Source organism: Capsicum annuum, chromosome 4, assembly GCF_002878395.1.
Source record: "Capsicum annuum cultivar UCD-10X-F1 chromosome 4, UCD10Xv1.1, whole genome shotgun sequence".
NCBI lineage: Eukaryota > Viridiplantae > Streptophyta > Magnoliopsida > Solanales > Solanaceae > Capsicum > Capsicum annuum.
In genome coordinates, this window is record NC_061114.1 from 155,642,959 (window position 1) to 155,661,411 (window position 18,453).

Consider the following 18,453-nt stretch of genomic DNA (forward strand, 5'->3'; position numbering starts at 1 on the left):
ACTTCAATAGCCTTCTCTTGCATTCTAGCTTGTTGGATAGCATAGCCTAGTGTACTAGGTTTAAACATTTTAACAACATACCTTATCTCCTCCTTAAGGGCACCCATGAAACTAGACAAAAGATGAGCCTTATTAAGAGTAGGGTTCCTTATTATCATTTGAGCCTTTAAGTCCTCAAACTTCTCCAGAAATTCATCTACGCTTCCCGTCTGTTCCAGTTTATTGAATTCTTCTACTATATCATCTAACCCAACATCCCCAAACCTCACACACAATTCTTCTTTAAACTCAGCCCAATTGACTGCACCCCTACTCACTACCAGTGAGTTATACCATGTTTCAGCTACACCACTCAAATACAAGGTAGCCCCATCCACCTTCATGTTATCAGACACTTTATAAAGTTGAAAATACCTTTTGCACTTACGAATCCACACCTTAGGGTCCTGACCTTCAAATGTTGGCAATTCCCACTTAGGAGGAGGAACAACCACCTGAGGTCTCGCAGATCGGCCATCAAGCCCAAGTACTGGTAGCAACCCATCACCCCCCGGAAGAGCACCTTCATGCCCTCTAGGTGGTCTTCTCTCCAACCGAGTCAAACGATCCAAAATCAACTCAAGGGTACCTTGAATCCCAGTTTGAGTATTGAGCATACCTCGTTGTTCCACTATTTCATCCAGCAACTGATCATGTTGCTGCAGATTTTCATCCGTGGTTTTCATCCTTGTTCCTTCGGCCATAGTTAACACTTAACAAGGTTGCAAAACTGTGGCTCTGATGCCAATTTGCTATGAACTAACAACTTCAATCTCAAATTAAGGGCTAAATTGAAATAAGACGACAAAGTTTTTTTGGAACGGCTTTCTGATTTATCAAAAGGAAATTACAATTACAGGTAATTAGAGCTAAAATAGACATAAATGGGAAAATGGATCTCCATTGCTTGCTTGAATCTGCGGAAAGAAGAGTGGAAGGAAAGATTTAGAAGGAAAACTTGGAGAAGAAGAAGAAGAGGAAGAGAGAGAAAAGAATGGGAGAAGTATGACAATTCCAGAATTTGTGAATACCCCTCTCCTCTGACAGTCTGTTGATAACAACCTCCAAATTGATCTCAGCTATTGCTTCTCATTAATCGAAAATAAATCCTGACCCTTTATTTATGTTGCAGTTAGTACTGTCCACTCCCTCTTCTTTATTTATTTCCTCTTTAACCTCTATTCATAACAACGTGTTACCCCCCGAAAATAAAATATCTTCCACATATCTACCTCTACTGAACCCATACTCTACCTTTTTAGGGAAAGCGTGCAATCTGTGGCTGCAAATCCACTCTTTGGTGTAGCAAAAACCAAAGGGAGTTGAAAAATGCATTTCTGCGTCAAAACTTGATCAGCCCCTTATTCTTGCAACTCAGGAGGAACAGTTCATTAGTCAGCAGATGCCGATGGATTTTCTGCAATAGTTGAAAAGCCAAGGCTTTACCTATATCCATTTTGTTGCTGTTAGAGTAGCGTTGACGTACCACAGAAGAAAAGGCTATCCGGTAGTGGCGCGTCTTTCCCTTTTTGATACTAGATACAACGAGTACCTACATATGAACTTGGGAACGTCGAAAATTACACTGAATGCCTAGGCGGTTTTTGTCAATATATTTCTAAACTTCAATATGTCCCTCTCTGATCTGTATCTAACAGAGGCGTTGAAGAACCAGGTCCAAATTCTTGGAGCTCTGCAAGCTAGAGATGCCTCCACTACCAGATAGCTTGGCGAGTCCAGAACCATGCTATGGACCTTTCTCTTTCAGGTGGCAAAAATGCTTTGTTCCTAAACATAGATGCCACCAATGGAACCACCCAGTGCACCTAGATCTCGAGACAAATATCCAGGGACGAACTTGTCAAAGTGCTTCCAGACTCATGGATCACAAATTACGAGAAGTTGAGAGACCATCCTCAACCTCTCCATCCACTGAACTCACTTTTACCAAAAAGAGCGACAACACAGTCTGTATATGTTTTGACCTTTCTCATCTCAAGAAGCCCCATAAGAAGACCTTCTCTATCCATATGTACCAACGTTCCGACGACCTTCCGGATGAGACGAACCTAGAAACTATAAAATGGTTTCTTTCGAGCTTCTTAACTGAACATGATTGGATAAAACAATTCAATCATGAGTGAACATGATTGAACCACCAGTCGAAGACTGGGAGGAGTCTATCAAACAAGGTCTTCCGATGAGAAATGACTATTCTCGGATGGCTTCTCAGATGACGACTCAAATCATCTCAGATCACAAGTTGTCCTAGACCTTTATGCTGCACAAGCTGGCAATATCCTATACTCCATTCCTCAACAACCTAATAATGGTGATCCTACGGAGAAATATTTGAAAGCCATTGATGACTTCTACGGCTTTCATCCAATTGAGGAGCAAGAATACTCATCCAAATATAACCCTGCGGATGAATATTCTGAAACTAGTGATAACTTCCTGACTGATGGATGTATCAAAGGCTCCTTAAGCAATTCTCAAGAATATGTTGAGGAAACTCTTGAATCCTCAATTGAATCTCCAGAAGAAGAATATCCACCCATGTTCATGAATCGATCGAAAGAGCCAGAAGTCTCTGAAGTAGTCACGATCAAGATGGAATGATAGATGATCCAACCCCAAAAAGGAGACCAGAACCAATGACAACTGCGAAGAAAACCATTGGAATTGGATTCCATACCTTCACTCTCGACTATATCAAAGTTTCTGGCCCCAAAGGATCCAAGATTTCTACACTTGGATGGCGACGAAGAAAGAAAAATACATGATACTTTCTAAGTTCACCTCAAGATTCTCCGAAATTCTCGGAGATTGGTGGAACGCACTTAGGATTGTCAATAAGAACCTTCCAAGACTTTGCTTTCAATATCAGAGTCCTACAGGAGGTCTTCTGCGGAGGTACATGCCAAAGACAGGAGAAGTTGCATAGGCAACACTTTGAGATGTATTGCCTATCATTCGACAAAGATGTCATCGATATCCACTTGGGTACGAGCGGGGCACGACAAGACACCCAAAGCAATATTAGCTTGGCAATAACAATAGACTTCTAACTGGTCTTTCCTTCTCAAAGTCTTGAAAGATATGGGCTTCGGTGACAAATGGATCAACTGGATAAGTTTCTGCATTTGTACTGGATAAGTTTCTGCATTTGTACTGGTAAATTTTCCCTCATAATAAACAACAATACTGAAGGTTTTTTTTCGTCCCAAAGGGGTTTGAGGCAGGGTGATCCCATGTCCCCTTTCCTCTTTTTCCAGCTATGGACGGACTTAATCATATGATGAGAGTGGCCAAGAGGAATGGGTGGATCAGAGGCTTTAGTGCTCACCCTACTAGGGCCAGCACGATGACATTTGTTATATGTAGATGATTCACTAGTATTTTGTGATGCAGGTTTGGCTCAGATCAGGCACCTAAGAGCCATACACACCATTTTTGAAGGCATCTCTGGTTTCATGTAATTGGCATTAGAGTTTTATTTACCCAGTCAACCAGGTGGATAACTTGCTTTTATTTGCAGACAACCTTGCCTGGTACCTTCATTGCCTACAAAGTATCAGGGTTTACCTTTGGGAGCAAAGAACAAAGAAACTGAGGTGTGGAGTGAAGTGTTGGAGAAGTGTGGCAAAAACCTAGCTAGATGGAAGAGTCAGTACCACCTTATCAAATCTGTGATGGACGCCCCCCACCTCCTACCCCCCTACCCCCACCTTATATGATAATTTTATTCCCAATACCCAAGAGCATTGATAAAAAAAAATCAACAGGTTATGAAGATCCTTCCCGTGGCATGGAAGTAAGGAGAAAAGAGGCTACAGCTTGGTCAAATGGTCATCCTTACCCTCACAGAAATCAAGGGGGTTTAGGGATAAAAAATCTTAGCATACAAAATGATTGCCTTCTGCAGAAGTGGCTATGGAGGTTCTGCACAGAAGACATGGTTCTATGGAGAAGATTTATTGTTGAGAAATATGGTTTGATCAACCAATGGTCAACTGAGGAGGCTATGGGTACATTTGGTTGCTGTGTTTGGAAAGCTATAAGAAGGTTATGGCCACAATTCTACTCTAACTTTCCTTTAAAGTAGGAGATGGTGTAATTGTTGATTTCTGGAATGAACTTTGGATCAGGGAAAACAGCCTGAGAACTATGTTCCCCAATCTTTATATCCTAAGTTCACTAAGAAATGCATTTGTGTCTCAAGTATGAAGTCAACAAGGATGGAACTTGATTTTTAGAATAGATGAATCATGGAGGTATCAGAAATTGCACGACTTCTCCAAATTCTGAATTTGTTCTCTAGGATCTCTAATGGCGTTGATAAACCTATTTGGTTGCTTCACAAAAAAGGTCGTTAAATCTTGTTATTGGAGGAGTAACAATAGCCTTCCTAATTCAGGCCTTTGGCCTTGGGAGCTAATCTGTAAAGTTAAAAGTTCTCTAAAGGTATCCTGTTTTGTATGGTTGACAATCAGGAAATCATGCTCAACTCATGAAGTGTTGCAGGGAAAAGGAATATAGATTTGCTCAAGATGCTTCATGTGTGATTAAAATGCAGAAACTAATTCGCACTTATTCTTACACTGTAAAATAGCTACTGAGCTGTGGAGGCTCTTCTTGTGTATCGTAAGGGCCAGTTGGGTCATGCCCAGGACTTCTATGGAGTTAATCAGCAGTTAGAAAGGGATTGGTAGAAGAGGGTCAAAAGAAGTTTGGTGGTTGACTATTCCAGCTGCATATGGTGGACACTATGGAAGGAAAGTAATGTTAGGTGTTTTGAAGGCAAGAGCAACAACACCCTTAAAATCAAGAGTCGGTGTCTTAGTTTGCTCTACTTTTGATGCAAAAGGAGTTGGGGGAGGATGCAGTAACTTTTGTTGATTTCATAGGTGATTTGTAAAGCTTTTGCTGGTTGTTTTTGCATTTCGAGTAGGAACCCCACATGTTATGTGGGTTGTAAGGTTTTCCATTCCCATCATTTTTTGGATGATGAGTGTGATGTGAATAGAAAGTTACCCTTATCTCAAAAAAACTTTCCAATATGAAAGGCGGATTCACATCCATATAGGCGGCATGTTATACGAAATTAAAACTTTTATCAACACCACAATAGCTTTCTTATGACTTGGGCTACACATACTCTAAAGGACGGTTTTCCATGAAACAAAGACTTCTCAACCCTCAACGGGATGGCTTGACTTTGTCAATCTTAAAACGCAACAAATCCTTAGTATTTTGGTAGCACAACTATTACCGACATACACAGGTTTTTCGCGGCTCTCCACTGGCCTTTAATGCCCTCAACAATCCGCGGAACAAAGTGTACCCAACTTTGGATTTATGTGTTTTGATAGAGTAAGAAGCAATCAAAAAACTATTGTGTGGACCAAGCCAATTTTGTTTCATAATCATGGAAAGAACTTAGAAATCCATATTGAAATCACAACATACGCACTTGCCTAAGTATTTCCTTACCCCCACTACTTTGACCTAGAGGCTCGAAGTACCCATCCCTATAATAGAAAGGAGAAAGAGAGAGAATTTAGCCAACAACATTTTATTGATAACAAGAAACTTTACAAAAGTGTCTTTTGGTGGAGAATGTGATGATTCCCAACTAAAGACTTATGCTTCCTTTTGTAGAAGAAGGAAGCCCAATACAGATAAACGAAAAGTTAAAGATCAACATTATCTTACATGACCCACTATTCTAATAATGGTAAAACCCTTCTTGTCACACCCTGTTATGCTAGGCACACATAACAATGAGATATATACGTCCTACTTTATTCAAAGCGAGCCCCACAAACATGTGACGAAGCCTAACAAAACAAAAACTAAACATGTTGGTATGTGACAGAATGTGCAAGTAGGTGACGGAGAAACTTATTGCCAACTTGCAAGAAGGTGGATAAGCAGCTTTTAAGCTCCTTGCAAGCAGGTGGGTAAGCTCCTTGTAGGTGTCTACCAAGCAGCTGGATAAGCAGCTTGTAGGTGAAGCCTTCTGAGAAGGTTTCATGGTAAACCTTGGCAGGTAATTAATTCCATGGAGGTTGTGGTAAGTGGTACTTTCTTGCATGTGTCATATAACGTCATCTTTTCATGCGGTGCTTGATGGTGTTGATGGCGAGCTCGTGTATCCTTCCTCCATCCACCAGTCGACGCTGTGTTTGGTAAGTGCTCGGAGAAGATTGAAGGTAGGTGTCATTTCCTTCTTTTCCTTTCTTGACGAGAGTTTTTTAGTGAATTCTTTTGGTCTTCATAGGAAGTCTGACATGATTTTTTTCCCTTGAGGTGTTTTACTTGAAACTTGTAGGGAGAAAACCACTGTTCCCGTCGGAGAATTTGTGGGTTTGGGATGATATTTGGATTTATCTGGACCATTTTTGGGAAGGCTCGTATAGCCATTTTCGATATGAAATTCAGTGTGAATGAGGAAGAAGTTAAACTTCTGATTCTGTTTTACAGCAAGAATTTCTTTGAACGTGGAGTAATGATGTTGTTCGACATCTTTAAACTTTCCACTTGCATATCTGCATATTTTTCGTTGGCTATCTTTTTCTTACAGAAGGACTGCACTCCAGTAGCCGTTGCTAGCATTAGTCTACAATATATTTGTCCATTAATGTGAAGTATCTTGACTTCCTTAGATATTCCTTTTATCTTTTGAATTGTTCCTTTCCCAGGCTGGAGCATTCTTTTTTAGCATCTTTGTAAGTGGGGAATTGTTTGTAGAGACATCGGGAATGAAATTTCTAACATAATTAATTACCCCAAGGAACTACCAGAGCTATTTAATTGAGAAATTAGTATCTGGAAATTTGAGCAGCTCTTGGCAAATGTGGTCCTAGACTGTATGCTCTAGGCGCAAAATGCATTGCTATAAATTCAATTTCATCTCTTGCAAGAGTCATCTTCTTTGTTGAGAGCATTATTCCATACTTTTTCACCAAGCCATGGAATCGACGAAGCTGGTTGAGGTGTTCCTCCAAGGTGTTGCTGAAAAGCAGTATATCGTCCATATAAACTAGTGATGTATGGAGGATGGGTTGGAGTATCATGATCATGGCCTTTTGGAAAAGGGAGGGGACTGGTTTAAGTCCAAACGACATAACCTTCCATTGGTAGTAGTGGTCAGGTATGCAAAAAACTGTTTTGGCTCTATCTTTCGGGTGTATACCTAGTCGCCAAAATTCCGATTTAAGCCAAATTTAGAAAAGTGGGTGGCTTTGGCTAGGTATGAGTAAAGGGCCGGCTTATTGGAACAGGAAATTTTTCTTCTAGAAGGAAATGGTTTAGATGTTGGTAATTTATGACAAGGTTGAGTTCTTCTCTTGTCTGTTCAGATTGTTTGTTGACATAAAATGCCTTACAAGCCCACGGGAATCAGATGGCTCAATGAGCCCGAATTTTGAAAGTTTTGCGCTTTCCTTCTTTGCAAGGGGAAGATGTTTAGGGTTTATGCCCGAATGACTTGCCTTTGTGGAATTTATATTCTCATTTTTCTTGAATGGATGTTTGATGAAGAATTCTTGTGTAAGCCATAATGCTTTTTTGTTATTTTTCAAGAACTCTTTGTGGGATTCTGAATAACATTCCTCTATTAGCTGGTGTTCGATTTCTTTGACGGGGTCCCTTCCTCAATTTGGAACAACTTTTGGATGGTGGAATAGGGCTTGAATCTTCCCATCCCATGATGGTTATTTCTTCAGCCAGGATGAGTAGTTGAGTTGTTTGTAGATATCGAACCCAATGATAAGATCTTTCCTTGGGACATTAGAGCCAAGTAGTTTCATCATGTATAACACTCCTGGGGAAATTTGATCATGACTGGTTGCTTTGTGATGACCCTTGTTGTGAGGACTCACTTTGATGCAGTGATGAAATTCCTCAAGGGAGAAACCCATCGGTCGCTAGGGAGAATGTCATGATTAAGCATCGAGATAGCTGAACTAATGTTTGTGAAGGCGATAACCTGGAGGGGCTTATCCCGTTTGGATGGATAAATCATTAGCTGGACATGAGGGGGTTGTTGATCATGTTGATTGCTTTCTCAGTTAGGTTGACTGTTTGGTAAAGATAACCATCAATGATGGGGATGGTCATGGCCATTAATGATAAGAGGCTCTGAATGACCATCAATGAAAGGAGATGGTATCTCTTCGGGTAATCCTTCTCTGACGGGAAGAAAAAGTCTTGATTATTATCCTTGTTGGGATTAGGATTTATGGGAACTTTAGCCTCGTCCGAGTATTGGATGGCCTTTGTTTCATCTAGAGTTAAGCAGCCTTCTTGGCTTTCCCAGAGTGAGGACATGTTTTCACAAAGTGTCCAGTTTCGTGACAAATAAAACGTTTGTGTTTGCCTGAATTTCCCCTCATGGAGGACCTGGTAATTCAGACAACCTTGAACTGATCATCTGGCGGCTTACACCGTTTAACTCTCCTGTACTGCATGTACCTTTTGTGTTGCCATTCTTAGGACATCCATCCGTAGTGTTACCATCGGATGAAATTTCCTTATGTTCATCGGAGTGTTCATAATAGCATCATCCCAGAGTGCTGAGACTTAGTTGTTCTATTACAGGATCAACATTACTCGGAACTACTTGATCAATAATAATCAAGCCAACATATGGGTTGGGGAAATCATGATCTGGCAATAATCTATCATCTTTGAGAATACTCGATTGCAAAGAGGCCCAATCCTTATTGTTGAGTCCATGATTCGGGATCTTCAAGTCATCGTCTGTGATGATGAGGCTTAAATCTGAGGAGACCGAGTCATTGGTTGGGGTTGCGTAACTTGAGATCATCATGTTTTATGGATCCAGAGTTTGGGTATCTGTGCGAGCTTTCTTTTTTCGCTTTTCCCATTTTTGAGCTACCTCAACTTATTTTTGAGTTGTAAGAGCAACTTTCTTTCCAATGCGAGTTTGGCAATGTCAAACTCCTGCTTGTCTTTAGATGTTGGTGAGTAAGCCATTAGCTTTGGTGAATTAGAAGGGAAGGCTGGTAAAGGTATGACCATCTTTGGTGGTAAGCTGGTAAAGGTATGGTCATCTTTGGTGGTAAGTATGTCTGTGGTGACATGGGAACAAAGTTGGCTTTGGTAATGAGCTATGAGTTCTCTGTAGTTCAAAACTATCATATTTAAGGCGTTGGATTTGTTTTTTTCAGAGAAGCCATCTCTTTTTGTTGTTGGTCGAGAAAATGAGGTTCCTAGTGGACATATATCATACTGTAGGGTTCTCAACCTTAACTCTAAGGCTTAAATAAGTCCATCATGATGGTTGGACGTTTGCTCCGCTTTCTTATTCATTGTTTTGTCCTTGTTTAGCAACTTAGTCTGGGTTTGGGTAACACCCTTGAAGGATTGGCTGATATTGGTCATCATCTTGTTCTGACACATGGCGTTTTCAGATTTCCAATTGAGAGTTTGAGTTGGAAACGATGACTTTTCCCTTGGTAGAAAATCAGGTATGTGACTGGAACTAGTAGGAGATATCATAAACATGTAAGGCTCAGGCTCTTTTCTGGTGTGAATGGCTTTATTTTTTTGGAGGGATAGGTTGTATGTCATCCTCCTGGCACATGTTCCAATAACAATCAATATTCTATATGCAGTGTCCCATGAAAGGAATTTTGTGCCATATGTTGCTATGATCCTTATGATTGAAATATTTAATCCAATCATGATCACTCATGAAGCTTTTGAGGAATAGGATATAATTTTTGAGTTTTCCACATTTGGAAGGTCATCAGTGGGTTGGTACATGTGGGTAGAGGTTGTTTTGGGGGCTTTTTGAGGTAGGAGTGGTCAAAACTTATATTGACTGTGTTGTCGCTTTTTTTGGTAAAAGTGGGTTCAGTAAACTGGAGAGGTTGAGGATGGTCTCTCAACTTCTCTTAATTTGTGACTCATGAGTCTAGAAGTACTTTGACAAGTTCTTCCCTGGATATTTGTCTCGGGTTCTGGGTGCACAGGATGGTCCCACTGGTGGCATCTATGTTTGGGAACAAAGCTTTTTCGCCTCCTGGAAAAGAAAGGTCCATAGCATGGTTCTAGACTCGCCAAGCTATCTGGTAGTGGAGAGTTGTCTGGATGGCATCTCTAGCTTGCGGGGCTTCAAGGAATTTGGACCTGGATCTTCAACGCCTCCGTCAGATACGGATGTGATACGTCAACGCAACTGTAACAACACCAAAATGGATATTGGTAAAGCCTTGACTTTTCCGATGTCGCGAAAAATCCTCCATTATCTGCAGAGTGATGAACTGTTCCTCCGAAGTTGCAAGAATAAGATACTAGTCAAGTTTTGACGCAACAATGTATTCTTTAATTCCTTTTGGTTTTTGTTGTACCAAAGAATAGATTTGCAGCCACATATTGCACGCTTTCTTTACAAAGGCAGAGTATGGGTTCAGTAAAAATAGATGTGGAAGATATTTTATTTTCTGGAGGTACCACATCTACTTCATAGAGGCGGTCATATTTACATGAAAGGGTTCTACTGAGAGTAGGAGGCATGTTTAATTTTGCTAAGGATTTACATGGACTTGACACAGATGATAAAGATGGTAAAAGCTCTGAGATCAACATATTTTTTGTTGTTTTTTTGAAAAATAAGGACTCAATATATTTGTGCTCAAAAACTAAGGAAAAGACTCGACATACTATTTGTTCTAAAATCCAAGGAAAGTAAACAAAGACACAAACATTTAGAAGATTTTGAAATTGAGAATTAAAAACTATGAACTATGGATTGTTTGGAAATCAGAGGCTCAAACAAATTAAAGGGTGGAAAATGTAAACTCGGCTTCAACAACTACATAAATAGATCTTATCCGAATACTCGCCCCCCCTAATTGGGAGTGGGATGGCTCTACCACTATCTTAACAGTGTCAAAATCTTGTGCGTGGCTCTACCACTATTATTCCACCAATTTTTTTGTAGCCTTCATTCTCCACATGCTATGCTTCATTGAGATTTGCCATGCCCCCCCTCCCCCCCCCCATTCCAGATTTTCTTCCAACCCACCTCCTTTTTTTTTTTTTTTTTTCAGAAGCAACCATACTCCATCCCCCAAGAATCATGTTGCAAATTAATTACCTTTTCAAAGAAGTCAATCTAAAATGCATTTTTACTTTTCTCTCCGCTACAGTAGTTTTCCATAGAGATTTTTGATTGACCAATTTATTTTTGAAAATTTTCGATTGAACAATTCACACATTTGCAGATCATAGTTTTGTGATCATCCCTCCTCTGTGATGAACAATTCACACATACAATAGTCAAAGCTCTTCGATAGCCAAAGTTTCCCACAATCCTAATTGAGCAAGAAAATAAATTGCAATTCAATCTTTGAATTTTCAACTTAATTAGGATGTCACTGAAAGATAAATGTATTGTGTTCTAGTTAATGCTCTTGGAAGAAGAATCATTTCTTGCTTGGTTAATGCTCTTGGAAGAAGAATCATTTCTTGCTTGGTTAAGGTCTTCCTTTTTCTAATAGTTATTTAGTGTAAAAAAAATTAGTCCCGCCAATTCAACTTTTTTTGAAGTGAGTGATTATTGTGCTTAAGTACTAAAGACGTGTCAATTAATCACACTGTTAGGGGTCATTTGGTGTAAGGTATTAAAATACATGATCCCGGGATAAAATTTTTGGTGTCCTATTTTGTTGCCAAGTTCGGGATAACTTATTCCGGGATTAACAAATAGTAACGAGATAAGTTATCCCATCCTTTGGGTGGTATAAATAATCCCAACATAATTTACCTTAGGATAAAGCCATAAAATGACAAAATTACCCTCTTAACCTTTTGATTATCATTATATATATATATATATATATATATATATAAGAATAATGAAATATATGGTGTATTAGTAATGCTTGTGTTAGCTATGCTTGCATTAGTTATGCTTGTATTTTTCTTGTGTTATATTTGATTCGATGTATTAAAAATAACATAAATTACGTAATTTCTAAATTTTTTTTTTTTTTTACATAATACCCTTAATATATATGTTGGAGAGAATGCAAAATTTTTTTTTGAGGGATAATAGTCTTTAAGTATGTTAATGCATGCATTAGATTCATTGCATTACTAATGCTATGGATTTTTAGGTATTAGTAATACACAATAGAGTGTATCAAACAAGGTACTACTAATACACATTAAACTAATGCATGCATTAACTTTTTAATACACTCTACCAAACGACCCCTAAGAGAGATATTTTGGTAGTCCTCACATCAAATTTTGTCAATTTATACAAATTTTCTACAAAAGTGATGAGTCATAGAAAAATGATAGTGACACCATAAAAAATATTTATACAATCAAATTCAAAATTAATCCAAGGGTTTTATTGTCTTTCTATTTTGTAAAAATCTTTAGTAATCTTACTTCAATTTTTTATTTTTCCTAACAAATTTATCATGGATAAGTACTTAAAGTATTTTGACATTCCCTTTCTAACTTACTACATGCTTAATTATTAAATAAAAAATTATTTCTTATAAATATCCAAAAATATTTGAAAATTTTATTTTAGAAACAATACAATTTAACTCTCCAAATATTAATGATACTGCATAATGAAAAATGAGAGTATTTCTTTTTCACATTTTTTGATGATGAATTTTTTTAACAAAAAATGGGATTATCAATATTTTATAGAATTTAGGACAAAATTAATAATTTAACATGAAATATTAAAGCTTCATACACGTTTAAGAAATATCAACATAAAATTCTTAACATGTTTTTTTAAGAAAAAGAAACTACTAAAGCTAAAGAAAAATAGTAACTTTTCAAATTCTTTTGTATGGTTTAATATGAAGGGAAATAATTAAGCTAAATAAGGTGAAGGATATTTTTGTAAACAAACTATCTATTCTTAGAAAGAATGCGATGCATATTATTTTTAGTACCACAAACCAAACAACCATTAAAAATAATATCAGGATAACTAATCCTAGGACAACTAGTCCTAGTATAACTTGTTTCCCAACCAAACGACTCCTTAGGGTCGAAATGAAGCATTAAATTGCTTTACACCTTCATTCATGGAAGAAGTTTTAGTTTTAGGAAATCAAAAATGGTTGCTGTAAATGAGGAAGAAGATGAAGAAAATTAATAAAAATCGTCCAAATAAGCTTCTCACACGCTCTAAGTGAGTATATCACACTCACTTTGTCATGTCAGCGAAAGTGCCAAAATGGCACAGTTGGAGGCTGGTTTAGGTGTCTAAAATGAATAACGTCGACTTTAGGTGCCAAAATGAAAGTTAGTGCCAAGTTAGGAGAAGATGCGGTTTTGGGAGGCCTTGGAGGAGGTGGTGAGAGGCGTGCCAAGCTCGGAGAAGATTGTTGTAGCAGGAGATTTCAACGGGCACATCGGGGCGCTACCGGGAGGCTTTGGTGATGTGCATGGTGGTTTTGGTTTTGGGGAGAGAAATGAGGAGGGGGCTACCCTACTGGAGTTTGCGAGGTCCTTTGGGCTGGTGGTGGTGAACTCGGGCTTCCCGAAGAAGGACGAGCACCTGATCACCTTTCGGAGCGCGGTAGCCATGACCCAGATTGACTTTGTGTTGCTTAGGAAAAGGGATAGGGCGTGGTGTAAGGATTGTAAGGTCATCCCGAGTGAGAACCTTTCGACCCAACATAGGCTCTTGGTTATGGATTTGGGTATAAAGAAGAATAGAAAGAGGAGAAGTAGGGAGTGTAGACCTAGAATTAAGTGGGGCGGCTTGACGCCAGTGAAGGCGTGGGAGATAGGGGAGAAGTTGGCAGGAATGGGGGTGTGGGAGTGTAGGGGAGACGTGGATAGTATGTGGGATAGGGCGGCTAGGTGCATCAGGGAGAATGCAAGTGAGGTGTTGGGGGTTTCTAGGGGCCGGGCCGGGCCGGGCACCATCAGGGGGATTGGTGGTGGAATGAAGAGGTGGAGAAGAAAGTGGGGACCAAGAAAGGGGCGTATGCCAAGTTGGTGGAGAGTAAGGACGAAGAGGAGAAGCGGGTAAACAGGAAAGAGTACAAGCTAGCGAGGAAGGAGGCTAAGTCAGCAGTCACGGCAGCTAAGACGACCGCCTTTGAGAGCCTGTATGCAGGGTTACAGGGGAAGGGAGGGGAGAAAAAGTTGTTTAGACTCGCTAAGGCTAGGGAGAGGAAGGGTCGTGACCTCGATCAGGTGAGGTGCATTAAGGGGGAGGACGGCAGAGTGTTGGTGGAAGACGGCCACATTAAGAATAGATGGCAGTCGTACTTTCATAGGCTCTTGAATGACGAAGGGGATAGAGCTATTGTGTTAGGGGAACTGGAGCACTCAGAGGAGTGTCGGGATTTTAGCTATTGTAGACGTTTTAAGGTAGAAGAGGTTAGACAGGCTGTTCGCAGAATGCGAAGGGGTAGGGCGACGGGGCCGGATGAGATACCGGCCGAGTTTTGGAAGTTCGTTGGAGAGGCTGGTCTGAGGTGGTTGACGGGATTGTTTAATGAAATCTTCAAGACGGCAAAGATGCCCGAGGCTTGGAGGTGGAGCACCATGGTACCTCTCTATAAGAATAAGGGGGACATCCAGAGTTGCAACAACTATAGGGGTATTAAGTTATTGAGTCACTCTATGAAAATCTGGGAGAGAGTGGTCGAGGTGAGGCTGAGACGGATAGTGTCTATTTCAGAAAACCAGTTTGGATTTATGCCTGGCCGCTCGACGACGGAGGCAATTCACCTGGTACGGAGGTTGGTGGAACAGTATAGGGAGAGGAAGAAGGACCTGCACATGGTGTTTATCGACCTGGAGAAGGCCTACGACAAAGTCCCTAGGGAGGTGCTTTGGAGATGCTTGGAGGTGAGGGGAGTACCGCTGGCATATATCAGAGCAATCAAGGATATGTATGATGGAGCGAAAACTAAGGTGAGGACGGTGGGAGGAGACTCAGAACATTTCACGGTCCGGACAGGGTTGCATCAGGGATCTACTCTTAGTCCCTTTTTGTTTGCAGTGGTAATGGATGTGTTGACGCGGCGTATTCAAGGGGAGGTGCCGTGGTGTATGCTTTTTGCAGACGATGTAGTTCTGATAGCTGAGACCCGAGAGGGTGTGAGCGACAAATTAGAGGTGTGGAGGCAAACCCTTGAGTATAAAGGGTTCAGGGTGAGCAGAAGCAAGACAGAGTATGTGGAATGCAAGTTTAATGACATGAGGAGGGAGAACGAGGTAGTAGTGAAGCTGGAATCACAGGAGGTAGGTAAGAGGGAGAGTTTCAAGTATCTCGGGTCCGTGATCCAGAGTAACGGTGAGATTGATGAGGATGTCTCGCACCGTATTGGGGCGGGATGGATGAAGTGGAAGCTCGCGTCGGGGGTGCTGTGTGATAAAAAGGTGCCGCCTAAGCTTAAAGGCAAATTCTACAGGGCGGTAGTCCGTCCGGCCATGTTGTATGGAGCGGAGTGTTGGCCAGTGAAGAACTCCCACATCCAAAAGATGAGGGTGGCAGAAATGCGGATGTTGCGTTGGATGTGTGGGCTGACTAGAGGGGATAGAGTTCGGAATGAGAACATCCGGGAGAAGGTTGGTGTGACACCAGTGGAGTGCAAGATGCGGGAAGCCCGATTGAGATGGTTCGGACACGTGAAGAGGAGGGGCATGGATGCCCCGGTCCGTAGGTGTGAGAGGTTAGCGTTGGATGGGTTTAAGCGGGGTAGGGGTAGGCCGAAGAAGTACTGGGGTGAGGTGATTAGGCGAGACATGGAGCAGTTACAGCTCACCGAGGACATGACCCTAGATAGGAAGGTCTGGAGGACGCGAATCAGGGCAGAGGACTAGGGCCAGCCTGAGTCGCTAGTGTAGGGAACTACTTGGTGGGGGTTTATTCATGTTACGAGTCCGTGTCCCATGTTTTATTATGGATCTGTGTGTTTTCCTTTGTTTTAGATTACTTATGGGTGCCGTATTTATGTTATGTAATCTTGTAACCTTGTGCTGTGCTTTACTATGTGTTTGTGTGGTACCGCGTGTCTTGAGCCGGGGATCTATCGGAAACAGCCTTTCTACTTCTTCAGAGGTAGAGGTATGGACTGCGTACATCCTACCCCCCCGACCCCACCAGGTGGGAATACACTGGGTTTGTTGTTGTTGTTGTATTCGTCAAATTCAATATCGGTCAAATTTTTCGGATAACAAGGGAAATTAGGACATAGGAGTGAGTTGAAACATTGTGCTCTAGAATTGATACTTATATTTGTTGGTTAAAGTATGTTTTTCCCTAAAACACTTCCGCTTTTCTAGCTGCTTACGGAGATGGACGGCTTTGAATCGGACTTGAGTATCATTGTAGTTGCTGCAACTAATAGACCAGAAGCTCTAGATCCAGCACTATGTCGGCCTGGACGCTTCTCCAGGAAAATCTTAGTTGGGGAACCAGATGAAGATGGGAGGAGAAAGATCCTGGCTGTACACTTACGAGACGTGCCCCTTGAGGAGGACCTGGAGCTTGTCTGTAACCTGGTTGCATCTCTTACCCACGGCTTCGTAGGTGCTGACCTTGCTAACATTGTAAATGAAGCTGCTTTGCTTGCTGCTCGCAGAGGTTAGATTAAGACATTTTGCACTGATTACTGCTGTTTTGTTGCATTCAGAAGGCTTATTCATGCTTGATGTTGGTAGCTAGCTATTTATTTGTGTTATTGCAAATGTGTAAAATTTTTAGCTTGCTAATTATTTGTGTTACCATCAACTGTACAAGCGCCCGCCCTTCTTAAAAATAAAGAATAGAAGGAACTAAAAAGGAGGGCAAGAAAGGGAATCAAAGTTGGCAGGACTGTTGTTTGATGAGTATTTAGTTCATCACCTTGCTACCCTGGATAGCAATTTATTACTTTCCTGAGTCATCATTTGCTAGTACCACGGTTGGATGCTTCGCTTTCCTTCCTTATTTTTTCCCTTGGATTTCAAGCCATTCACTCGCTTATCCGGAATGAGCTACTGAGTCGGAGGAAGGAAAGAAGCACTGCTTCTTTATTGTCTTGAAATTCCACTCTGAACCCAATTCGCAGAACTCAGACAAAATAGATTTCTCATCTCAGGTTAATCAATTCAATGATGGGCTTGTTTCTTGCTCGAGTCGAATCACGATTGGAGAATATGTGACGTCACTTGTCTTTAAGCAAAAATCATCGTAATTATAGAGTGGCAGGTGTTTGCTTTTCTAATGAATCAAACATAGTTAATGAGAGACTTATATTTTGTCTTGATATCATGGAAAATGATGCTGAATGTTGGGATAATTATCTGGTGAAAACTTGCAGGTTCTTTCTTTGTTTCAAATTTTATATCACTTGCCCACCTGCACCAGGGCTACTAATTAGCAGGGCGGTAGTGTTTCTCTATTACAACCAAGCACTTCTTCCTATACAATTTGCTATTGTTTCCATTACCTAGTTTATATGTGGAGCCTTCTCTCCTCTCCTTACGTATCTTTCTTATTCTCTTTTTAGTTGGTGAACTGTTTCTTTTCGTACCATGATGGAAATGACAAAATTGCCTCTTCGTTCTTACAAAACTAGACTGAATGGCTGAAGCCAAGCCACTGTCATAACAATATTACATTTATATGCACGTTTTGCAGGAGCTGATTGTGTCTCAAGGGAAGATATAATGGAAGCCATTGAAAGAGCAAAATTTGGGATTAATGACAAGCAGTACACACAAAGTGCAATAGGCAAGGAACTGGAGAAACTGTTCCCTTGGGTTCCTTCTTTCATGAGGAAGAACAGTACAAGAAGTGATGCAATACAAGGACCTTTGGGATATCAAGCACTCGGCTGAGATGTATGCTCTCATCTTCTTGTTTGTAGAATGTTTTTTTACACATGATCAAGAGTAATGCTATGGAAGAGATGCTCAGTGATTATTCATATTGCCGATCTCAACTTGTTCGGGATTGAGATATAGTATCGAGAGTGCGAAAACTTAAATCATGAAAGTTTTTGTCTGCGGTTAATAGAGAATTATTTGGATAAAGATTTTTATTTTTTATTTCATGTCCTTTCTTTGTGTTTGGGATGTGTGGGCCTGAGCGTTTGAACTCTCAACCTGGTAAGGCTGGCAACGGACCGGAACCGGTTTGACCGGAACCGGAACAGGTACCGGAACTGCCTTACCGAATTTGTCGCCGGAACCGGTATTACCGGAACTGGAATACCAAAATTTTTGCCTGGTACGCACTGGTGCGTTGGTTACTGGTGTGAAATCGGGTCGGACCGGAAAGACACCGGAGCTATAACGGAAGAGAAGCCGGAGCTGGCCTTAACGTACTAACGTTATGTACGTACAATTTTTTTTTCTTTTTAATTTAAATTATATATGTATATATATTAA

The 18,453-nt window shown here is 40.7% G+C and overlaps 1 protein-coding gene across 1 annotated transcript in view; it reads left to right on the top strand.

The window, feature by feature from the left end:
* LOC107867907 (probable inactive ATP-dependent zinc metalloprotease FTSHI 3, chloroplastic) overlaps nt 1-18,116 on the top strand; it is a 32,962-nt gene extending 14,846 nt beyond the window's left edge. The window contains exons 3-4 of the mRNA XM_016714390.2: nt 16,363-16,663; nt 17,702-18,116. Coding sequence (XP_016569876.2) covers nt 16,363-16,663; nt 17,702-17,901 — 501 coding nt within the window. The 3' untranslated portion in view covers nt 17,902-18,116. The remainder of the gene's footprint in view (nt 1-16,362; nt 16,664-17,701) is intronic.
* The last annotated feature ends 337 nt before the right edge of the window (nt 18,117-18,453 follow it).